Source organism: Lathyrus oleraceus, chromosome 3, assembly GCF_024323335.1.
Source record: "Lathyrus oleraceus cultivar Zhongwan6 chromosome 3, CAAS_Psat_ZW6_1.0, whole genome shotgun sequence".
Taxonomy (NCBI): domain Eukaryota; kingdom Viridiplantae; phylum Streptophyta; class Magnoliopsida; order Fabales; family Fabaceae; genus Lathyrus; species Lathyrus oleraceus.
The window spans coordinates 40,486,889-40,512,345 of record NC_066581.1 but is presented as its reverse complement, the minus strand read 5'-3'; the positions used below and the strand labels follow the sequence as shown (position 1 = coordinate 40,512,345).

The following is a 25,457-nucleotide window of genomic DNA, read 5'->3' as shown; positions in this document are numbered from 1 at the left end:
AACGGTACGAAACAAATACATTAATAGATACAGACCTAAAATCTTGATCTACCCCACAAAAAAAAGTATAGACAAAACAAATATATTCAACGGATTGAATCCATTTTACCAAAAACCCCCCTATTACCACCCCTACCTATAAAACCCTACAAATATAAACTTGTTTTGCCACCTCTATGAGAGGTGGGGCAAGATTGAATGTCTACACATCGAACCATCATTTCAGAAGTCACCTTAATTTAAGTATACCTTTTTTGCGTTTCTGCCATTTTTTAAATTAACCACATGTTTAATATTTTGCGATCCATAATAGAAACAAAACATATATTTTACAATTTTTGGTGTATAATTTTACAAAAACTGGGTATTTTAATATAAAAAAGTTCAAGAACAAGAATATTGATGACAGATTACAACACTGTTATTATTTGGCTAAAAGAAAGAAATGTGGTTATTCGGTATTCCTGGCAATGTATTTGGATGATCCCATTACGACAGGGCACAGCTGCTCATATGGCAAGTTATCTTTGCCGATGGATAGCTCAACTCAACACTAGTTCTAGCCAACTCCCAAGACATGTCTTTTTCTCTTCTTTCAATTGAACATGTAAACTTTACCAAGATTGAAGAGTTTCAGTCCATCTCATGATATTTTAACAAATCTCATAAAAAAACAGACCTTTTATGGATTGTACCACATTAGAATATTGGTGATTGGTAGAAGTTATGTGCAACAACAAACCGAGTGACAAAAAATGTGTTCATGGAGCTATTTGGCTATCTTTCAATCACACGCCTCTTGTTTCTAAACTCACCATCACCCTTTTCATCCATACTGTAATTGTTAAACTGTCCTCTGCCACGCTCCCTGTCATCAAATTTCTGCCGGCTCCGGCCATTTCCTCGGGACCCCCTATCATTCCCATAAGACTTTCGAGGTGATCCATCAAAATCATCAAATTTCTTCCTGTCACGGTTACTTCCCTGAGACCCTCTGTCATTACCAAAAGATTTCCGGGAAGATCCATCAAAATCGTCAAATCTCTTCCGATCACGGTTACTTCCTTGAGACCCTCTCTCATTACCATAAGATTTTCGAGATGATCCATCAAAATCATCGAATCTCTTCCTGTTTCCCTGAGACCCTCTGTCATTACCATAAGACTTCCGAGATGATCCATCAAAATCGTCAAATCTCTTCCGATCACGGTTACTTCCATGAGACCCTCTATCATTACCATAAGATTTCCGGGATGATCCATCAAAATCATCAAATCTTTTCCGATCACGGTTACTTCCCTGAGACCCTCTGTCATTTCTGTAAGACTGTCGGGATGAATCATCAAAATCATCACTATCACTGAACATGTTTGCTTTGTAACCACCAGAATTCCTGTCTTCAGTAAAGCTCCTTCTCCCAGAATCATGTCTATTTCCTCTATTTTGCCTGGATGGATCACGTTTTATACCTTTATTTTGTCTGGATGAATATGCATCATTTAAGTCATCATCCTCATCAGAGTATAAGCCTGCGCCACCATCCTCGTCAGATTCAGAACCAAAGCTTAATTTCTTGGTTGGACCTCTGCCTTTCCTTTTCTGGTCAGCACCAAAAACATGGCTAGATTTGAAATTGGAAAGAATAGACCGCTGTTCATCAGAATCATAATCAAGTTCATCATCCTTGGATCGAGAGAAAGATGTATTCTTGCGAACTGATCGGGTTCTTTCAATTCTTCCTGAAGCAGTTTTATGAGGAGCATGCATTTTGTCATCAATATCTTCAGAATCTTCCCAGTCCAAAGAGTCTTCTGTTTCTGAAAATTTATTTTTTGTTGCTTCCGATCTTGCACTACTAGCTTCAGTTTGAGTTTCAAGCTCGTAACTATCTATATCATCCTCATCGTCAAAATCATCAAAACCAGTTCTAGGTCTGGAAGGACCGGGATTAACATATTCTTCATCACGGGACCTTGGCACTCTGTTATTCTTCTCAAAATCATCTTCCCACCCCACACGCTGATCATTATTATCCGAAGGAAAATCCTTGTTTATACCACGAGAATCTGCATACTCAAAAGCAGCAACCTCTGCACCATCTGATTCATTGTCATCAAAGTCAAAATTCCAGGCATTGGAAACCTCTTGTCGACTGCCCGTCTTATTAAAGTTAGGTCCGGAACTGTACTTGTTGTCTTGAATTTTATTTTCCAGGAATTCTTCAGGTGGGCGTTTACACTCACAATGAAAACATACCACATTCCTCCTGTAATTCAAAAAGTTGCACCTGCCAGATAAAAAACAAAAGAACCCTATGCTCAAGAGTTTTGCAAAATCTAGCAATCTTTGGTTAACATAATTTCTTTTTGTATGCGTATGAGAGGAGGGGTTTGAACAGTGAAATGTAACCTCAGAACATTAAATGGACTTAAACTTACTCAGTACATTCCCATTCTCCTGGAAGCAACTGTCTCTTTGGACGCTTGGCATCACACTGTAAGCAAACATTGTTCTTTGCAAAATTCATGAAATCACACCTGAGAAGTATTTAGCATCTTCAATTAACAAGAAAAATAAACCATATACCTCATATCTTTCAAAGCAGCTTATTCATATCCAATTTGACACGCAGTCGAACATTATATCACAAATTACGAAAAAGAGAAAGAGCAAAAATATCTAACAATGATGCTTATCAGTGGTTTGTCAGCCAAAAAAAAGTTTACTTGGTTTGCATGGCGTAGCAAGCATAATAAATTGGTAAAAAAAGTTTAATATAAGAAAAATCACTAGAAATTGACATGCACTTGGGTGGTAAAACAAACATTTTATAGTTAATATTGCAAATAAATCAGAGATACATACTTAGGACATAGCCAGTCCCCCCTTTTCATCTCAACATCATCCCGTCCAACACGTCTCTTGGGGGTAGGAGGAGGTTGTTTCACCTTTGGTGGAGGCTTTTTTATCACCGGAGGAGGGAGATTCGGATCAATAGGAACTGAACTCAATTTGACAACTTCATGAAGCAACTTACGAACCACTGCTTTGACAGACTTGTGCTTCAGAAGTGGCTTATTGGTGACTGACCCATTAATAGGATCAAACCCAAATGTCAGTAGCATTCGCATTATATCAATAGTTCGTGCCTCATCCTCTTTGTTTGTAAGCAGATATGCATTGTCACAATTGTTTCTCAAGCTGCAGGAACTACAGACCTGATATCAATGAATTTCGGTATCATAAATATATAAAGTATATTCAAATATCGAGAGAAATATGCTTTGGGCTGAAGTCCAAAACCAAATAAAAGAAAGATCACAAGGGGGCCCAAATAAATGGTGACAGATGTGAATGAGAGAATAACAATGAAAAAAAACCAGAACAGTCAAATCAATCTCAGGTTCTTTTCCACCGGCGAAAAAATTATAGACACCACAGATTTATATATCTTCTCAGTACTATAGCAAGGATGATATTCACAGCCTACCACCGCTATAATCTCAAACAAAATTCCTATTCATTCCTTGAAATGTATCCACACAAATGGATTTAAAGAACTCAGACAAATAGATTGTCGCAACCAAAATAACAATGAATCAATAAGCACTTAAGGAATAGTCACTTAATTGTGTTGAACACCCAACAGTACATATTACACTTACATCTCCTTCGTCAAGGTGGACAAGCTTCCTTAAAAGTTTACCGGAGAAAACCACCTTCCTGTCCCCATTGGGGCATCCAAAACCAACCAGAACTTGAATATCCTGCCTCGAAAGGGACCTGAAATCAATCCATCAATCAATAATTTCAGCCATTGAAATGCAAAGTAACAAACTTATCACCATATAAATAACACCCTCAAGGATTAACAAACAAAACAAAACAATAACAGCCACAATTGAAAATAACACAACTAATAAAAAAATGACATTTTTCTTATAATCTGAAAAAACCCAAGCAATTCAAACACCAAAATGATTTCAATTTAGTTTAAAATGCACAAACCTCAACAAGTCAAAACGGTCCTTCCCGAAATTGAGACACGCAGCATGAACACTCTTAAAATCCTTAGTAAAATCCAACCCCTCCTCATGTACATCTTCAGGAGTATCAAACCCTAAATCCTGCACCATTTTATCCTCATCCTTCCTCCTATGATCAAAATAATTCTGATGCACCAATCTCTCCATCAATTGAATCCACTCCGGCCACGGATGCACCAACTCCACCTCTTTCTTCACCAATTCCACAGGTTCACTGTTCATTTTCGCCTCTTCATTCGACGAAGATGTTGTTATTGGTTCCGAAACGGGTTCGGCAATTTCGTTTTGAGAGTTTTTAGAATCACGCCAAGCTCGAATTCGTTGAAGTGTCTCATGTTTCTGAGAACGTTCCTTTTCGATTGCATCGATTTGATCGAAGACGAAGCTGAGACGAGCGGAAAGGGATGAAGGTTTAGGGTTTGGATTTTGGGAAGTTGAGAAAAGGTGAGAGCGTAAGAATGGGGTTTTAGGGTTTAAGGAATAAAGAAAGAGGCGTCGTTTGGTGAGAAGAAGAGATAAACGACCGTACGCCATTGTCGTTTTGAGCGGAAGAGTTATCGCATCAGTGCGAGCTTCAAACCTCCGTCGGTTACGAGCCGCCGGAAAAGCTTTTTTGAGACGCGCGGTGGCGGAAAAGCTTAAACCCTATTATGTTATGTAAAACCTTCACTAGTCTAAAGTTCAAGTTCATGCTACTGTATTTTTATTTTCTTTTCAATTCATGCAAATGGACGGAATATGTTTTAAATTTTAATTATTTTTTCCAAAAAAAGATTCTAATTATTTTCTTCTTAATTAATTTTCTAATCTAAACCATTTCACATATATATTAAAAAAAATACATGAAAGAGATAACGATATTTTTATTAAAATATTTTTATCAAATACTAAAAGAGATTAATTACTATACACTGTCAGTGTAAAAAGTTTTACACCGTCGATTCATCACCATCACCCGTTTGTATTACTTTATAGATTTTTTAAATAAAAGTCAAACTCGTCTATAATTAAATGATGGTGTAAAATCCTTTTACACTGACAGTGTATTTCAATTAATCTCATATTAAAAATGATAAAGTGATATTAATTTGAGAATACAACTAGTGGGATACTCGTGCTATCGCACGGGTTCCGTCGGGATTTATATTATATGATTGTCACTATTACTTTTCAAATTTATATATATTTATTAAATTCATTAATATTTATATAATTAAAAATATATTGCATAAACAATTTTTTTATAAAATATGCGAGCGAACATTTTTTTGTTGTCAAATTAATGAATCATTTAATATGTGAGAAACATTTGTGTGAAAATGTTGGATAAAATAAAAGGGCAGATTTATATAGCTATTCTGGACAAATAGCATAGGAAACTTTAGTTCGAAAAGTATTCTGGATCTTAAAACTAAAATGAATTTAAAACTAAAATAAATTGAAATTTGAAACATTCTTAAATAAAAAAACAATAGAAATTTCAACCATAGTCCAATTATTCAAAGTAAAAAAATTGCTATCAAAAGTTAACAAACAACTGTGTCTTTGGCCGAATGAGGATCAAGTAGTCTCATTCAATTGAATTGTGTGTGACCACATGATGGCTAGCATGTCTGCATGACAAACAAATACAATTCATGAGTTTAAGTGAATGTCTCATAAGATGAAAAGTAAAATAACATTAGAAGCATAAAGCATTAGAAGGATGTTCATACAAAAGAACCATTTGACTCATATACAGTAAGCATGATAATTTATTTAATTTCATATAGTCGAGGTAAGCAAAAAAGTTATTGAATAATGTAGAAAGTAATTAAATTGTTGTCAAAATATAATAAGATAAAAAGCTTACCGGTTAACCAAGTGCTTCGAAGACCTCCTTGTACACAATATTTGTAGTAGTCGAACACGGTGAATTGTCCTTGTCATGGATTAGGATTTTTAGCCCACTTTTGCTCTTAACTCGTGAAATAGCAACATACAACTGACCATGACTAAATACTGGAGTAGGCAAGTACAATCCAACACTATCAAGTGATTGACCTTGGGATTTATTAATTGTCATTGCATAGGAGACAATTATTGGAAATTGTCTCCGAATCAACTTAAATGGCCAAGGTGAATCAGACGGTGACATAGACATTCTTGGAATGTAAAAAATTTTACCTATGTTCTTTCTAGACATGATCTTTGCCTCTATGACATGATTTGCTAACCTTGTAACAATTAATCTTGTTCCATTGCACAGTCCATAAACCTGGTCCAAATTTCTCATTAGCATAATAGGTGTACCGACCTTCAATTTGATCTTATGATTTGGAATTCCTGATGTTCTTAATTTACTAAGAAATTCAGGAGTTAAAACTTCATAAGATTCATTATAAGTTGTGTATGTTCTATCAATTGAATCGAAACTCAAATACTCTTTCTCTTCCCCTAAAATATCCGTTCATAAAACAAAACATAAAACATTATTAAAAATAATTGCTATAGTGTATTGTTTTATGTTTAGAAAAGATAAAAGCTAACTAACATTTACCTGGTATCAGATCCAATATGTAATGATTGATTCTATCCACAACTTCAATGGTTGAGGCAAGAATGGCTTTTCCTTGTAAGAACGTAACATCTTGAAATTTTTCCAACAAATTCGGATATGTGTAATCAACGATAGCCCTTATTGGATCTTCAAAATTTGAAATTAATAATTCTTTTGGAATTTCTATATCAACCAATCCATCATTTGGTTCAGAAATCTTACCATCACCAACTTGCAATATCCATTTTGAGAATTTTGCTAGTTCATCAGAACTTGTATTATCCCTTCCATGTCGAAGTCTCATATTCTTTGTGAGCTTTAGAACCTGACAATATTCCCAAACGTAGGATGAGCTAATAGATGCATGGACAATATCAGAACGACTTGCTCTAGGAACAACTGGAAGAATCTGTCGGAAATCTCCTCCGAAAACAACAACCTTTCCACCAAAAATTGCATTTTGGAAACCCTTTTTGCTTATGACATCTTTTAGGGTTTTATCCAATGCCTCAAAGCAGTGCCTATGAGACATAGGTGCTTCATCCCATATTATGACATCGGTGGCTTCAAGTAGTTGTGAATGATCAGTGTCTTTGTCGATATTGCAAGTTAAGTTGTCAAGTGTTGGCACGGGTATTTTGAACTTTGAATGTGCGGTTCTTCCACCTGGCAGTAATAATGATGCTATCCCACTTGAAGCAACAGTAAGAACAATTTTTTTCTATGAACGAAGGGCACTTGATAGTGTTCTCCACATGAAAGTTTTGTCGGTTCCTCCATAACCATGTAAAAAAAACACACCTCCTATTTTTTTGTTGACAGCATCCATGATGGTATGATATATTGCAAGTTGTTCATCTTTAAATTATCAAGTTATAATTATAAGTAGAAAAAATATAAGAGATTTTTAAATTCATAATAAAAATAAAATATGTCACCTGTAAGTGCATGAAAAAGCTCTTTGAAATTCTTTTGCTCTTTCTCAGCATTGTAATCAAGTTCGTCGTAAATCAGCCGGTTGCCAACATGCTTTGTGACATAGCTATCCAGATATGGCATACATGTAAATTCATGTAAACGTCTTCTATTTGATTGCATCATATTTTCAATCTCAATGAGTGTCAAATTCTTTAACTCAGTGTCTGATAGTTGCAATTCTGTCAACATTTTATAAGCAGTTATATAGTAACAATTTGAATATATATCATAAAATACATATACAACCTGAAAGTGTATATCTAATATTATTACAAAAATTTCAACGAATAGCATTAGATAAGTAGTTAGATTCAGCTTAGAAACATTATTCTAAAATTTGAAGATCAAATTCAACACAAAATTGTATTTTAATTAGTTAGGAATATGAATGCATATAATGTTCCTGAAAGGAACAACATACTTACAAAATGTAGGATATATATGAATTGTTAGGTAATATTTAACAAATAGGTATTGTATGTATCTTAATCATGTCTGCCATTAGATACTTAATAGTTAACATATAATGTATGATATAATATTAATCAAATTCTGTTTACACTTAGTTTTATGATGCGCAGAGCTAATTAATTAATATAAAACATATGGGTCAACACAAATTCATATATGAAAGATATAAAATATTTTGATAATTAGTAAAGACATTCTCTATAAAATAAAATAAGTTAAATAAATATTCAGACTATTGCATATAGTGCAGACCAAAACTATTTCTTCAAAGGAAAAACAAATAATGGAAATTTACCTCTTCTATTAGTATTCTGTCTCTGTTGATATAAAATACCGTCAGATAAAGTCCTCCAGGTTTGTTCCCAAACATGACGTGGCCTATTCACTGTACCGGATAGCAACATCGTAACAAATAACTTTCTCAAAAAATGTCCAGAACCCCAATCTTTTGCTTCATTTATCGCTGCAACATATTCATTGTCATCGTTAAGAAATCCCATATGGAAGCATGCATCCCTAAAGCTATCCTGAACCTTTCCATCAACGAATTTTATATCTTCATAGCAAGTAGGGCCCTTGACAACTGTCAGCATCATTCTCAAATAATACAACTCACCGGTACTTGGAGGAACCCAAATTAGGCGACCAATAGTATGACCCCTTTTTCGTGGTCTCCACCGTCTATATCTTCTATCATATACAAACTTCATCAGAAATTGAGAGTAAGTTAAATTTTGTGCCTCAAAGTATATTTTGTTTGCTTCCATCCACGGCGTAAACATTGATTCTTTCACACTTGGTTTGTCAAGCACCTCATCAATCAATTCATAATCAGTATAGTTAACAGAATTATCTCCCTCAAGATGGAAGTACAACCTCTCAACTGCTGGTGACCTACCATGAATAGGAAATGAAAAAAGCCTCCAACACGCTTCACTTGGTGAGACATATCTACAATCAAGATATTGCTTGATTTCATCAACATTTCTTATGACCGAAGTTCCATCAGATTCTGTTTGGACAACCGCAGCAGTAATTCTATCATAACCTTTGTTAATATACTTGAATAAGTACTTAATAGAAGTACTCTGATTACACCACTCCATATTGACGTGTGCTTGATATTTTTTCAACAAATATAGATTATAAGGAACTACATACCTGTTATCAAGTTGAACTTGTTTTTTCATAACCGTATTACCGGTTTCTCTTCTTCGGTACATAGGATATCCATCTTGATCAACAATGGTCTGGGGCTGAAACTTTTTGGGAAAGTATTTTGAGCACTTTCCATCTTTCATGCAGGGTGAAGACCTGTTTGCTATACCACATGGACCATGGATCATATGTGTCTTTACCAAATCATATAGTGGCTTATCATCTTGTTCTGTTGGTATCTCTGCTGAAATGATCTTGTCTATATCATCTGGAGTTGGATACTTGCTGCAGGGATGCAAGAATAGAAGGATATGGGAATGTGGTAAACCCCGCTTTTGAAATTCAATTGTGTATATATCTGCAATAAAATGAGTTTATCATTAAATATTCGGATAATACGTATATCATTAGATAAAATAATTAGAATTAAAACTTACATGCAACAACTCTCCCTAACACATGCTTTTTTGTTAGATCACACAACAACTCATCAAACTTAATCTTGAAGACTCTAGAAATGATATCCGGATGATCTTGAGAATTCAAGTTATTTTTGGCAACCAATCTCTGAATTTCAGGCCAGTTAGGATTGCAAGTAAATGTGATAAAAAGATCCGGAAAACCAAAGTGACTACAAATAGCCATGCCATCAAAATAAAGTTGTTCCATGAACCTTCGACTTCCAACATAAGTCGACGGTAAAACGACTCTATTACCTTTGTTGGAACCTTGAGTGTTGGCATTCTGTTCTCCATCATTCAAATTGCCATATTTAGAAACACGCAACCTTTTTTTGATGTTTTCTTATATAATTTAATCTTTGGGACTCCATCATCGTAAATCCATCAACCAAGAATTGTTGAAACAACCTTCTTGACAGTAATAGTGTTTGTGCTTCATTATTCCTAGATTGAATCCTAAAAGCAAGCCATTCTCTAATTGTAAGCTTATTCCTCTTCATTGGTTTTTTTGAATTAGTTTCCCTAAGAAGAACGCCAACTCTAAATCCATCTTCACCGTAAGGAAACAACAGTGGATACTGGTATGACAAATAACTTGGATGAAACTCACTTATTCTTTTCAGTTGTCCACTCTGTCTCTCAAGAAGAATATCTCTTTTATGACCTGTATCAACATCACCAACGATAAGTGCGGCGACCTCTAAAACAGTTGGATGGTTGTAGATCTTGCCGTCTGTTGATCTGTCAGAGATTAATTTCAACTTAAGATCAGGTAAACTGCAATTTTTCAATCTATCTGCTGCCATCCTAAAAGACTTAGCATGTGTGTTGAACTTATCCAACATAAGCTTCAATCTTTTAACAGTATCTGGAATAATATAGGGGTTGTTCCTGCATATTGATTTTCCAAAGGTTAGTCTATTCAAAATCTATTAATAGTATACTGTGATGGCATATTTTTTAGAATTATGGAATTTTTAATCATGAAGTAAATCGCATGAAGAATATAAACTCACCCTATTGCTTCAATTCTATTCTGAACCTCATTGTCGGTGTCGAAAATGTATAGTTGAGCAAACTTTGGAGATTCTCCAGGTAAAGGAAGCATGCTCCCAATCCGATGGCAGACTTGTCCATGTATTCTTAGATTAGGTGGTCCCCTTCATCTTGAAATCTGTTGTCGACCTTCATACCCGATGATGTAAAAGCAAATATCATGTTGTACAATCGACAATATTGCTGATAATTTATACTTTCGCTTTCGCTATTATCAAACAATAAACGCCGAAGTAATAATGTTGGTGTTTTCAAAAGTGGCAAAACAACTTTTCCTTTTCCGCAACATAGTTGGAACTTAGGAACTGAACAATTCTTTCCTTTCTTCGTTTTTTCTTGATACCACATAAGTGCTCCACAATGTGTGCACTCAACCGTAGGATCACCAATATCAGAATAATCTATTTAAAAGAAACGTTTTTGAATATTATAATGCATTTATTAAATTTGCTAAGTCTGTTAAATGAAAAGTTATAAGTAAAACAAATGTTAGAGTTAAACATACCAATATTGCAAGAATCAATTGATGAGGAATTGTATTGAAAGGCTTCGTCATCATCAAGACTGGAACTGGAATCATAATTTCCATCTGCAACATTAAATTCGCAAGAGCCGTCACTGATAGAATCATCAGTGGATGTATCATCAACAGAGTTATGCATAGCAATGTTAAAATTTGGAACAGAATTGAAAGTAGATGCATCATGTACAGGAGAATTGGGTGTGGATGAAGAAGAGGGATCATGATTCTCATTGGCAAAATAATTTAAAAGTTTCACACTCATGGATTGAATAGCACCCACATTCAGTTGTTTTTTGGATTTGTAAGCAGAAGTACTTGGTTGCGCACTCATGTTCAAGTTTCTTGCATTAGAATGTGGAGAAGTTATATTGGAAGGTGGTGTTACTAAATGAGTAAATGATGGAGTATTTATCCTGAAACAACTTGGAGAATTCTTGTCAAAGTTCTCATCATGAGATTGTGAGATTCTTCTTTGCAGAATTTGTTTTCTCCTTTCCCGTGCAAAAGCCGCAACCTGTTTTGTAGAGACACTTTCAAAATTCTTCATTGAAATACCACTGCCTGTTGCAATTCCAGGAGAATGTGAAAACATATTTCTTTCATTAAGAACAGTTGAAGTTATATTAGACAGTGGTGTTCTGATGATTGGCCTCGATGGAGCGTAGTACATCTGAGAAGCTTCATAGTGGTTATAAAAGTTATCTATGTTTTGGAGTTTTTTCGATCTTCTATCTTTAAGAATTTGCTTCCTTTTACGTCGTGCCAAAGCTGCAATTTCTTTATTGGAGTTAGCAGGTGGTTCCATTTCGTTGGAGAATTGTAGTGAATGTAGATGATGATATCAGATTATCTTAAGAAGAATAGAAACCATGTTAGAATATAACAAAAGTTGGAAATTTTTATGTTTGGGTGGTAGCCATTCTAACAGGAACAAAGCTTCTACCTATAACATGCCGCAAGAACAATTAGAGTAAAAGTCATGAACCTCAAAGCTAATAGTCATGCAAGTTTTAATGTTCTTTTTTTAAAAAATTAGTCTTATAAATTAAATCATATAGTAGTATATTCATACAGTAAAAGAAAATGGTTTAAAATATCATTTGGTATTGGTTTAATAATTAGTTTTTGTTACATTAATAATTGGTAAGCCTATTCAATATATATGTGGTATTGGTTTTCTAATTATATATATAAGACATTATTATAATATAGAGTTATGATTAATGGTACATAGGTAGACTAAAAGACACACTTAAAAAGTAAAAAAAACATGCATAACTCATTATAATCTTAGCATTGTAAAACGCAGAAGCATTGGAAAACATGAAAAGTTTTTGTGTGCATTAGAAGTAATATTTGACACATGCAAAACCTTATAGTGACACTTATTTTATATTCCCATCATTCAATACTACAACATAGCTACACTACCTATAAGATACATTGTAATATCACATCAAACTTTCACTTTTTACAAACAATGGGCTAATCTACTTTAAATATCCAATAGAAGATTTAAAGACTAAGCAAGTAAGATAAAAAATATATACTCCCTCTGACCTTATAAAAAAAATTTAATTACTTATATAAAAAATTATTTTAAAATTTGCTAAAGTATAAAGAATATTTAAAAATATGTAAAGTTATACTAAAAAATTTAATTACTTATAAAAAAAATTATTTTAAAATTTGCTAAAGTATAAAGAATATTTAAAAATATGTAAAGTTATACTAAAAAATTTGCTAAAGTTCAAACGGATGAAAATGACATTTTTTAATATCCTGGCCATAGAAAAAATAATAATTTATTACTATGTAGTTTTATAGACTATTAAATGTTGCTACAACAAAATACTGTTACAACAGTGCTTCAATTATAAAACTTGATCCTAAAATGTGTCTCACATAAGAGATATATTATTTCCATGATGAGAATCAGGATTTAATCCAAACAACTATAACATTATTTATGATATATTTGTTTGAAGAACCAAAAACATCATAATTGAAACGCATAAGATAGACAAAAAATCAACTTCCAAATAGTTTGGATTGTCTTGAAACATTTGTCAATTTAAAACTAAAATATAACAAAATCAAAACTATGAAATTCCATGAAATATTACAAATAACTCAATCATCATCTATCGACCATCTTCCTTTTTTACAGGTTTCATCGTCTTCGTAGAGGAAAGTTGAACACTTTCAACATCTTCTGACGCTTCAGGATTTATACGTTTACAGGGGGTCATCACAAAATTCGCAGCATTGGGGTCGAAATCAGCAGATACAGATAAAGGTTCCTGAAAATCATGTGTGTCTTCAATTAGATATTGAAAGCAGGAATATATGACAACTAATTCGATATAAGATATAAAATATAAAATATAACTTACTGATAAACTCTTCATATCATCTTGTGAGGAAGACAATGAAATTGGAATTTTCGATACATCCTGAAGAGAGATAATGGAATTATTAGGGTATTTTTGTTAACTCAAATCAGAATTAAGATACAAATCAATGAGATTGAAACATTTACCAATAATATGTTAATACATACCTCATGAGACTTGAAGGTGTCCTTAACTTTCTTACGTGAATCTTCATCATCTTTAAAGCTAATAACCGAAAGACGATTAAATTTCGGTTGAAAAACAGCTCTAATTGCCAACTCCTTCTTCAACATAGCATCAAGACCAAAAGGGAATTCTAACGGATTGTCTTCACCGGCCTAAATTTCAGCAAAAAATATACATATTAACAAAATATATTATTAGCAATTTCTTGTACAACATTTGAAGACACTCATATTACCTCCACTAATTCATTTTTCATCTGTAGAGCAAATTTTCCAATTAACTTGAAACAGTCACTATCCCAAAAGACGAAACGGGACTTGAATTTACCATCAACTCCCAACACTTCAAGCTTGTACCTATATATAAATTCCATTTAAATAGATTGAACCCAATTTATAACTCCCATTGAAACAGTTTCATAACACAACGATGAATGAATATCTTGGCACGGGTTCAGAACTTATGTGATTTGCATAGCACTTAAGTTTGCCATCTTTTACAGCGACGCTCTTGGTACATTCGGCACAACCATCGTAATACCAACCGGAATTACCAACTTCAAACTTCTCCAACTTCGCTATGGTGACACATGTTGTTTCCTGTAAAATGAATTTTCACTTATATTATATAAATAACATAAAGATTAAGAACCGATTAAAGTTTCATGTGCAGCCTGCATACTTGTTTAAGCATCGCGATCTCAGCCAAACTAATGACTTCGGCCTTCCATATAAATTTATCAAAATCGGAATACAGTGAGGTTTGAGTTGTTTCAACTTGAAAACTTGATGAAGAAAGCTTTGGCAGTTCAGCATTTAGGCTGCGAGTCATTATATAAAAGAATCAATATAGAGTAAAATTCTATCACCATGTACGACATTGTACGAAAAAATCATAAGGGAAATCTGATACGCCAAGATGTTTGTGAAATACCTATCCTTCAGCTTCTTAATTTCAACATTACTAATATCATTAATGATCAGCTTTGTGCCACTCCAAGCATTGGATACATTTAAAGGAAAACCTCCTTCAACACCAACTAAATATCAGCATAATGAAGCAAATACATTGGGTATTTAAATTATCAACAGAACACGATAACGCTTACCTTGCGCAGCCTTTATCCTTGCGTTTTGTAATAGAACAACAATGTTCACATCTTCCCCATGGTTCTTGTAGTATTCATAAAATTGCAATGCAAAATTACCCCATGGTGTACACTGCACGACAATTTTGCTACCAATAAAAAAAGCAAAGATGTTGTGGTTCAATTACACCACAACAAACAAAAGCAAAACACTTTATGATTTTTAACAGAATGGAAACCAACAAAAAGGAAACGAATACAATGTAAATAGTTTTTTGAGTATACGAACTCAAATGTTTTCATACCTCATGTCAGTGATCATAAACACAAACTTGCTTTTGTTGTTATCTGAGTTTATCTGAGTATGCAGAATTTCAGCAACTCCTCCAACTACGTCTTCAAAAGTTTGATTAACAATGTAAGCATACATACAAGATAATCCAAATAAAATAGGTGAATAATATATATAAATATCAACGTTTACAGGGGGTCATCACAGAATTCGCAGCATTGGGGTCGAAATCAGCAGATATAGATAAAGGTTCCTGAAAATCATGTGTGTCTTCAATTAGATATTGAAAGCAGGAATATATGACAACTAATTCGATATAAGATATAAAATATAAAATATAACTTACCGATAAACTCTTCATATCATCTTGTGAGGAAGACAATGAAATTGGAATTTTCGATACATCCTGCAGAGAGATAATGGAACTATTAGGGTATTTTTGTTAACTCAAATCAGAATTAAGATACAAATCAATGAGATTGAAACATTTGCCAATAATGTGTTAATACATACCTCATGAGACTTGAAGGTGTCCTTAACTTTCTTACGTGAATCTTCATCGTCTTTAAAGCTAATAACCGAAAGACGATTAAATTTCGGTTGAAAAACAGCTCTAATTGCCAACTCCTTCTTCAACATAGCATCAAGACCAAAAGGGAATTCTAACGGGTTGTCTTCACCGGCCTAAATTTCAGCAAAAAATATACATATTAACAAAATATATTATTAGCAATTTCTTGTACAACATTTGAAGACACTCATATTACCTCCACTAATTCATTTTTCATCTGTAGAGCAGATTTTCCAATTAACTTGAAACAGTCATTATCCCAAAAGACGAAACAGGACTTGAATTTACCCTCAACTCCCAACACTTCAAGCTTCTACCTATATATAAATCCCATTTAAATAGATTGAACCCAATTTATAACTCCCATTGAAACAGTTTCATAACACAACGATGAATGAATACCTTGGCACGGGTTCAGAACTTATGTGATTTGCATAGCACTTAAGTTTGCCATCTTTTACAGCAACGCTCTTGGTACATTCGGCACAACCATCGTAATACCAACCGGAATTACCAACTTCAAACTTCTCCAACTTCGCTATGGTGACACATGTTGTTTCCTGTAAAATGAATTTTCACTTATATTATATAAATAACATAAAGATTAAGAACAGATTAAAGTTTCATGTGCAGCCTGCATACTTGTTTAAGCATCGCGATCTCAGCCAAACTAATGACTTCGGCCTTCCATATAAATTTATCAAAATCGAAATACTGTGAGGTTTGAGTTGTTTCAATTTGCAAACTTGATGAAGAAAGCTTTTGCAGTTCAGCATTTAGGTTGCGAGTCATTATATAAAAGAATCAATATAGAGTAAAATTCTATCACCATGTACGACATTGTACGAAAAAATCATAAGGGAAATCTGATACGCCAAGATGTTTGTGAAATACCTATCCTTCAGCTTCTTAATTTCAACATTACTAATATCATTAATGATCAACTTTGTGCCACTCCAAGCATTGGATACATTTAAAGGAAAACCTCCTTCAACACCAACACTACGCCAAAAACTGGAATAGACAGCGCACCTTAGAGGGCGCTTTATTACAAAAGCGCACTCTAAAGTGAAGCGAAAAAATAAGGAGCGAACAACTGGAATTGACAGCGCACTTTAGAGGGCGCTTTTGTAATAAAGCGCCCTCTAAGGTGAAGCGAAAAAATAAGGAGGAGATAGAGGGACAACAATACAGGGCGCTTTTTAGAAAGCGCCCTCTAAGGTTACCCTTAGAGGGCGCTTTTAAAAAAATGCTCTATAAGTCCATGTGCATTTCCAGTTTATAAAGCGCTTTTGGAAAGCCTTAGAGAGCGCTTTCATAAGCGCCCTCTTAGGCCCCCTTTAGAGGGGGCTTTTTTTACACAAGCGCCCTCTAAGGTCCCCTTTAGTAAACATTAAAATTATAACATACTGCGCGTTTTGTTATTTCACTCTCTGTTATGTTCGTTCTTTTTCATGTTAGGGTTCTCACTGCTACGATTTTCACTACTTCTAAGGCGTTCTCCTTCCACCTCTGTTAGATCTACGACGTTTCCTCCTTCTATTAATTCGTTGTTAGCTGTTCGACTTTGACACCATAGGTATTTTTCTAATCTTCATATTACTTGGTTTCTCTTCTGACGTTCGCTATTGTTCATTTTTGATTTCATTTTTCTTGGTTCATACATTTATTGAGTATTCTCAACAATAATTATTGTGTTGCAATGCTAGCAATGGAGACTAGGCATTATGGGTTAAATTTCACCAACTGTTCCATTTGTTTCTCGATGTAGAAAAAGGAGGCAGCAATATCTAAAACACCTTCTACCAATCAAAGGTACACTATGCAGCTTATGAGTGTATTTATTCTAGCATACATAGCGTAGCTAGTAACTTAAGAAGTTTAGGTATGGATGTTATTTGATAGAGTAAATTAGAGTCGATTATTCTTCTGTTAGCTTTCAGTTAGACCATTATACAATTCTACATATATATTTTCTAGTCAATGTTTATCTTTTGTAAAAACTATATGATGATGTATAACTATGCTACAAATTAGTGCATACCACTAATGCTTAATGCATGGTTCATACATTCTCATGCTATTGAAGTCAGAGATATCTGAAAATGTTGAGAAACTAACTCAATAAACCAAAATTGTTTTGGTTTTGGGTTGTTGTTGGAGACATGAATGCCCTGCACAGAGACTAACTCAATAAAGCGAAATTGTTTTGTCTCATCCCATTTTTGGTTTCTCTTCTGAAATTGTTTTTTGTTTATTCTAATTAGTAATGGATAATACATGGATGTCTTCCAATCGATTGTCGAGAGAGTACGAGAATGGGGTATCAGAATTCGTTAAGTTTGCCGTTGCGCACGCCGAAGACCCCAGTAGAATGATATGTCCTTGCTTGGGTTGTTGTTATGGGAAACGGGTTGACGCAGTTCAGTTGACATCGCATCTAATGAGGCATGGAATTGATCGAAGTTATACATGTTGGAATTTGCATGGTGAGAAAAGTAACGAGAATGTTGAACCGGGGAATAGTACAACCTATGCCTCAAACTATAGTGGCGCAGATACATACGATTGTGATCGAGTTGAAGAGATTGCAGAAGCACTTGAAGGAGATCTTAAGGATTGTCCCGAAATGTTTGAGAGGTTGGTAAGTGATGCAGAGAAACCTTTGTATGATGGTTGCACTAAATTCACAAGATTGTCTGCGGTATTAAAGTTGTACATTTTAAAGGCGGGCAATGGATGGTCGGATAAAAGTTTCACAGAGTTATTAGCCCTTTTGAAAGATATGCTTCCTGAGGATAATGTTCTTCCCAATCGAACATATGAGACCAAAAAGATGTTGTGCTCTATTGGCATGAGCTATGATAAGATACATGCATGTCCAAACGATTGCGTTTTGTTTCGAAATGAGTATGCATCGTTAAATGAGTGTCCTAAATGCGGTGTCTCGCGATATAAGAACAAGTTGTCTCCAGCAAAAGTCTTGTGGTATTTTCCTGTTATTCCGAGATTTAGACGCATGTTTCATAGTGAAACCGATTCAAGACACTTGACCTGGCATGCAGATGAAAGAATTATAGATGGAAAGTATCGACATCCGGCAGATTCACCACAGTGGTTGAAAATTGATAATGATTATCCTGAATTTGGAGAAGAATCAAGAAACCTTCGTTTGGCATTATCTACTGATGGAATGAACCCACACGGTATCCAGAGTATCTCACACAGTACATGGCCTGTGATTATTATGATTTATAACCTACCTCCATGGCTATGTATGAAGCGTAAGTACATGATGTTGTCTATGTTGATTTCTGGACCTAAACAACCAGGGAATGACTTTAATTGTTTTCTTTATTACAGGTAAAATGGCTTTTATTACAGCAAATCGAGTCAGTTGCATAAAAAAAAAGGTATAAACACAATTATATGATATTTATGCATAGAAAATGTTAATTCTTGATCTTATACTTCACCTAACTAATTTTATGATATTTTAGGTTCATGCTATTGATATTGAACAAAAAGAGGTTGTTGCTAAGAAGACTGCGGCTAGCAAAAAAAACATACATCTCAGAGATGCTTTTGCTACTTAGTTTTATTTCTTTTTAAGTTATGAATTGGTTGTATATTTAGAATCTTTAGAAGTTAAACGATTATATATCAATGGATTGTTGTATATGTATGGATTGTTGTATATAAGGCTTGTTGAATGCAATGTGTGAAAAAGGGCTTCAAATTATACAGTTTTAGGTGTACTGCTTCAATATACAGGTTGTCTAAAATAAATAAAAAAATATAGCGCTTTTTAAAAAAAAAAATTAAAATAACCACCCATTTTAGAGGGCGCTTTCCAAAATAAGCGCCCTATAAACCCTTTAAATTTCCACTTTAGAGGGCGCTTTCTTTAAAAAGCGCCCTCTAAAGTGGCCCTTAAAGGGCTTAAAGAGCCACTTTAGAGAGCGCTTTCACCAGGAAAAAAAGCGTTGTCTTTACCTATGCCAGCGCCAGATTAGAGGGCGTTTTAAAGCGCTGTTATAGGCCAAAAAAAGCGCTCTCTTTTCCCTTATTTGGCGTAGTGCAACTAAATATCAGCATAATGAAGCAAATACATTGGGTATTTAAATTATCAACAGAACACGATAATGTTTACCTTGCGCAGCCTTTATCCTTGCGTTTTGTAATAGAACAACAATGTTCACATCTTCCCCATGGTTCTTGTAGTATTCATAAAATTGCAATGCAAAATTACCCCATAGTGTACACTGCACGACAATTTTGCTACCAATAAAAAAAGCAAAGATGTTGTGGTTCAATTACACCACAACAAACAAAAGCAAAACACTTTATGATTTTTAACAGAATGGAAACCAACAAAAAGGAAACGAATACAATGTAAATAGTTTTTTGAGTATACGAACTCAAATGTTTTCATACCTCATGTCAGTGATCATAAACACAAACTTGCTTTTGTTGTTATCTGAGTTTATCTGAGTCTGCAGAATTTCAGTAACTCCTCCAACTACGTCTTCAAAAGTTTGATTAACAATGTAAGCATACATACAAGATAATCCAAATAAAATAGGTGAATAATATATATAAATATCAACGTACCAACCAATACATTAGGCTGGAATTTTCCATCAGCAATGGACGTCAAACCAAGAATGTTGAAATAATCTATAGGAATCTCCGGGAGCTCCGTTTTCTTAACATAAGTTGAACCACAAAATACCAACTTGTATCCATGAGTAGTAGACTTAAAGGAGAAATCGTTGTTTGAGACTTTAAAGTTCTGCATGATATATGAAGCTCCTACGGCAAGATCGCCCACATATTTCGACACCAGATGGGATGGTACAATTGCTTGTAATATATCCAGCTTTTAATCATAAAAAATAAAAATGTGCCAAATTTGTTTTAGATAATCATTAACTATATAGAAATAAGTAAGAAAATTAAAACATAAACAACTAACAGTGAAAATAATACCTTAGAATCAACCAAAATTAGTTCAAGGTGTTCTTTGTTTGACGAACTTCTCACAGTCCAGAGATGTCTACAACGAACAGCAATCTTCCACAAATCTTTAGAATCGTTAATGTCCATCACGGATTCAATCGGTCGCGCCATCGTTGATGTAAATTCTGAAAAAATCTGAAACCTAATTAGTAGGTTACAATACGTTCAAAAAATAGAAGAAACATGATTATCAATGAAATTGTGGAAAGGTTATGGAGTTTACCGAATGGAAAAGTTGAAAGAGGAAGAAGAAAGAATTTGTGAATGAGTGACGAAAATAGGTTTTCAATTTGTGAATGAATTGAAAGGGGAAACAGAAAGATATCATGAATGAGTTAAAAGGGGAAGAAGAATGAATTTGTAAAGCCATGGTGTAGATAGGGTTTTCTAATTCCCAAAACAATTATAAATGAAACTCAATTTTCCAAATTGAATTATAAATGAAACTCAATTTTCCAAATTGAATTGGTTTTCAAAGAGGCATAAAATGAATTGGTGTCTGCGTATCCCAAAGCGTTCCTCGTGTATCCCATTTTGTATTTTGTATAAACCATATATGTGAGAATAAACTAAGAAATGACACCACATCAAAATTAATTGCCAAATCTCTAATAGTTCAGGAATTTTGAAAAAGTCAGTAATGCCCTTTTGTTTTAGTTAAAAATAGATTTGATCAAAAGGGTAAATTAGAGAGTAATTAGGGATTGTTTTTATTAGTTAGATATGGTGACACATGTTGTTTCCTGTAAAATGAATTTTCACTTATATTATATAAATAACATAAAGATTAAGAACAGATTAAAGTTTCATGTGCAGCCTGCATACTTGTTTAAGCATCGCGATCTCAGCCAAACTAATGACTTCGGCCTTCCATATAAATTTATCAAAATTGGAATACTGTGAGGTTTGAGTTGTTTCAACTTGCAAACTTGATGAAGAAAGCTTTGGCAGTTCAGCATTTAGGCTACGAGTCATTATATAAAAGAATCAATATAGAGTAAAATTCTATCACCATGTACGACATTGTACGAAAAAATCATAAGGGAAATCTGATACGCCAAGATGTTTGTGAAATACCTATCCTTCAGCTTCTTAATTTCAACATTACTAATATCATTAATGATCAGCTTTGTGCCACTCCAAGCATTGGATACATTTAAAGGAAAACCTCCTTCAATACCAACTAAATATCAGCATAATGAAGCAAATACATTGGGTATTTAAATTATCAACAGAACACGATAACGCTTACCTTGCGCAGCCTTTATCTTTGCGTTTTGTAATAGAACAACAATGTTCACATCTTCCCCATGGTTCTTGTAGTATTCATAAAATTGCAATTCAAAATTACCCCATAGTGTACACTGCACGGCAATTTTGCTACCAATAAAAAAAGCAAAGATTTTGTGGTTCAATTACACCACAACAAACAAAAGCAAAACACTTTATGATTTTTAACATAATGGAAACCAGCAAAAAGGAAACGAATACAATGTAAATAGTTTTTTGAGTATACGAACTCAAATGTTTTCATACCTCATGTCAGTGATCATAAACACAAACTTGCTTTTGTTGTTATCTGAGTTTATCTGAGTCTGCAGAATTTCAATAACTCCTCCAACTACGTCTTCAAAAGTTTGATTAACAATGTAAGCATACATACAAGATAATCCAAATAAAATAGGTGAATAATATATATAAATATCAACGTTTACAGGGGGTCATCACAGAATTCGTAGCATTGGGGTCGAAATCAGCAGATACAGATAAAGGTTCCTGAAAATCATGTGTGTCTTCAATTAGATATTGAAAGCAGGAATATATGACAACTAATTCGATATAAGATATAAAATATAAAATATAACTTACCGATAAACTCTTCATATCATCTTGTGAGGAAGACAATAAAATTGGAATTTTCGATACATCCTGCAGAGAGATAATGGAATTATTAGGGTATTTTTGTTAACTCAAATCAGAATTAAGATGCAAATCAATGAGATTGAAACATTTGCCAATAATATGTTAATACATACCTCATGAGACTTGAAGGTGTCCTTAACTTTCTTACGTGAATCTTCATCGTCTTTAAAGCTAATAACCGAAAGACGATTAAATTTCGGTTGAAAAACAGCTCTAATTGCCAACTCCTTCTTCAACATAGCATCAAGACCAAAAGGGAATTCTAACGGATTGTCTTCACCGGCCTAAATTTCAGCAAAAAATATACATATTAACAAAATATATTATTAGAAATTTCTTGTACAACATTTGAAGACACTCATATTACCTCCACTAATTCATTTTTCATCTATAGAGCAGATTTTCCAATTAACTTGAAGCAGTCACTATCCCAAAAGATGAAACGGGACTTGAATTTACCATCAACTCCCAACACTTCAAGCTTCTACCTATATATAAATCCCATTTAAATAGATTGAACCCAATTTATAACTCCCATTGAAACAGTTTCATAACACAACGATGAATGAATACCTTGGCACGGGTTCAGAACTTATGTGATTTGCATAGCACTTAAGTTTGCCATCTTTTACAGCAACGCTCTTGGTACATTCGGCACAACCATCGTAATACCAACCAGAATTACCAACTTCAAACTTCTCCAACTTCGCTATGGTGACACATGTTGTTTCCTGTAAAATGAATTTTCACTTATATTATATAAATAACATAAAGATTAAGAACAGATTAAAGTTTCATGTGCAGCCTGCATACTTGTTTAAGCATCGCGATCTCAGCCAAACTAATGACTTCGGCCTTCCATATAAATTTATCAAAATCGGAATACTGTGAGGTTTGAGTTGTTTCAACTTGCAAACTTGATGAAGAAAGCTTTGGCAGTTCAGCATTTAGGCTGCGAGTCATTATATAAAAGAATTAATATAGAGTAAAATTCTATCACCATGTACGACATTGTACGAAAAAATCATAAGGGAAATCTGATACGCCAAGATGTTTGTGAAATACCTATCCTTCAGCTTCTTAATTTCAACATTACTAATATCATTAATGATCAGCTTTGTGCCACTCCAAGCATTGGATACATTTAAAGGAAAACCTCCTTCAACACCAACTAAATATCAGCATAATGAAGCGAATACATTGGGTATTTAAATTATCAACAGAACACGATAACGTTTACCTTGCGCAACCTTTATCCTTGCGTTTTGTAATAGAACAACAATGTTCACATCTTCCCCATGGTTCTTGTAGTATTCATAAAATTGCAATGCAAAATTACCCCATAATGTACACTGCACGACAATTTTGCTACCAATAAAAAAAGCAAAGATGTTGTGGTTCAATTACACCACAACAAACAAAAGCAAAACACTTTATGATTTTTAACAGAATGGAAACCAACAAAAAGGAAACGAATACAATGTAAATAGTTTTTTGAGTATACGAACTCAAATGTTTTCATACCTCATGTCAGTGATCATAAACACAAACTTGCTTTTGTTGTTATCTGAGTTATCTGAGTCTGCAGAATTTCAGTAACTCCTCCAACTACGTCTTCAAAAGTTTGATTAACAATGTAAGCATACATACAAGATAATCCAAATAAAATAGGTGAATAATATATATAAATATCAACGTACCAACCAATACATTAGGCTGGAATTTTCCATCAGCAATGGACGCCAAACCAAGAATGTTGAAATAATCTATAGGAATCTCCGGGAGCTCCGTTTTCTTAACATAAGTTGAACCACAAAATACCAACTTGTATCCATGAGTAGTAGACTTAAAGGAGAAATCGTTGTTTGAGACTTTAAAGTTATGCATGATATATGAAGCTCCTACGGCAAGATCGCCCACATATTTCGACACCAGATGGGATGGTACAATTGCTTGTATCATATCCAACTTTTAATCATAAAAAATAAAAATGTGCCAAATTTGTTTCAGATAATCATTAACTATATAGAAATAAGTACGAAAATTAAAACATAAACAACTAATAGTGAAAATAATACCTTAGAATCAACCAAAATTAGTTCAAGGTGTTCTTTGTTTGACAAACTTCTCACAGTCCAGAGATGTCTACAACGAACAGCAATCTTCCCCAAATCTTTAGAATCGTTAATGTCCATCACGAATTCAATCGGTCGCGCCATCGTTGATGTAAATTCTGAAAAAATCTGAAACCTAATTAGTAGGTTACAATACGTTCAAAAAATAGAAGAAACATGATTATCAATGAAATTGTGGAAATGTTATGGAGTTTACCGAATGGAAAAGTTGAAAGAGGAAGAAGAAAGAATTTGTGAGTGAGTGACGAAAATAGGTTTTCAATTTGTGAATGAATTGAAAGGGGAAACAGAAAGATATCATGAATGAGTTGAAAGGGGAAGAAGAATGAATTTGTAAAGCCATGGTGTAGATAGGGTTTTCTAATTCCCAAAACAATTATAAATGAAACTCAATTTTCCAAATTGAATTATAAATGAAACTCAATTTTCCAAATTGAATTGGAATTCAAAGAGGCATAAAATGAATTGGTGTCTGCGTATCCCAAAGCGTTCCTCGTGTATCCCATTTTGTATTTTGTATAAACCATATATGTGAGAATAAACTAAGAAATGACACCTCAGCAAAATTAATTGCCAAATCTCTAATAGTTCAGGAATTTTGAAAAAGTCAGTA

General features: G+C 33.8%; 2 protein-coding genes and 1 pseudogene across 6 annotated transcripts; all 3 read right to left on the bottom strand.

Moving 5' to 3' along the window:
• Nucleotides 1-310: 310 nt before the first annotated feature.
• On the bottom strand, nt 311-4,752 carry LOC127132370 (uncharacterized). Its single transcript, XM_051061314.1, has 5 exons — nt 4,009-4,752; nt 3,666-3,783; nt 2,866-3,218; nt 2,439-2,537; nt 311-2,287 (listed from the first exon to the last, which is right to left on the bottom strand). Exons 1-5 carry the CDS (start codon nt 4,578-4,580, stop codon nt 778-780), a joined length of 2,652 nt encoding a protein of 883 aa, XP_050917271.1. The 5' UTR covers nt 4,581-4,752; the 3' UTR covers nt 311-777.
• Nucleotides 4,753-5,901: 1,149 nt separating this feature from the next.
• On the bottom strand, nt 5,902-12,037 carry LOC127129535 (uncharacterized; annotated as a pseudogene).
• A 1,268-nt stretch (nt 12,038-13,305) lies between these two features.
• LOC127132368 (uncharacterized) lies at nt 13,306-24,650 on the bottom strand. Of its 5 annotated transcripts, XM_051061309.1 has the most exons (9): nt 24,410-24,650; nt 24,234-24,323; nt 23,950-24,077; nt 23,775-23,868; nt 23,523-23,661; nt 14,050-14,413; nt 13,796-13,966; nt 13,629-13,688; nt 13,306-13,535 (listed from the first exon to the last, which is right to left on the bottom strand). In XM_051061309.1, the coding sequence occupies exons 6-9, from the start codon at nt 14,185-14,187 to the stop codon at nt 13,377-13,379; spliced, it is 528 nt and encodes a 175-aa protein (XP_050917266.1). In that variant the 5' UTR covers nt 14,188-14,413; nt 23,523-23,661; nt 23,775-23,868; nt 23,950-24,077; nt 24,234-24,323; nt 24,410-24,650; the 3' UTR covers nt 13,306-13,376. The 5 variants fall into 5 exon arrangements, with proteins under 5 accessions (XP_050917266.1, XP_050917267.1, XP_050917269.1 ...); XM_051061310.1 differs by lacking the exons at nt 23,523-23,661; nt 23,775-23,868; nt 23,950-24,077; nt 24,234-24,323; nt 24,410-24,650 and adding an exon at nt 16,407-16,473; XM_051061312.1 differs by lacking the exons at nt 13,629-13,688; nt 13,796-13,966; nt 14,050-14,413; ... (3 more) ...; nt 24,234-24,323; nt 24,410-24,650 and adding exons at nt 15,540-15,599; nt 22,823-22,993; nt 23,077-23,186.
• Nucleotides 24,651-25,457: the final 807 nt, after the last annotated feature.

Excerpts from the sequence above, each read along its gene's own strand:
- LOC127132370 (XM_051061314.1), bottom strand. The coding sequence starts at position 4,580 with ATGGCGTACGGTCGTTTATCTCTTCTTCTCACCAAACGACGCCTCTTT. Across the intron at positions 3,784-4,008 it reads GACCGTTTTGACTTGTTGAG|GTCCCTTTCGAGGCAGGATA; the intron begins GTTTGTGCATTT and ends GATTGATTTCAG. Across the intron at positions 3,219-3,665 it reads TCCACCTTGACGAAGGAGAT|GTCTGTAGTTCCTGCAGCTT; the intron begins GTAAGTGTAATA and ends CATTGATATCAG.
- LOC127132368 (XM_051061309.1), bottom strand. The coding sequence starts at position 14,187 with ATGGAATTTATATATAGGTACAAGCTTGAAGTGTTGGGAGTTGATGGT. Across the intron at positions 13,967-14,049 it reads TGAAAAATGAATTAGTGGAG|GCCGGTGAAGACAATCCGTT; the intron begins GTAATATGAGTG and ends GCTGAAATTTAG. Across the intron at positions 13,536-13,628 it reads ATGATATGAAGAGTTTATCA|GAACCTTTATCTGTATCTGC; the intron begins GTAAGTTATATT and ends CATGATTTTCAG.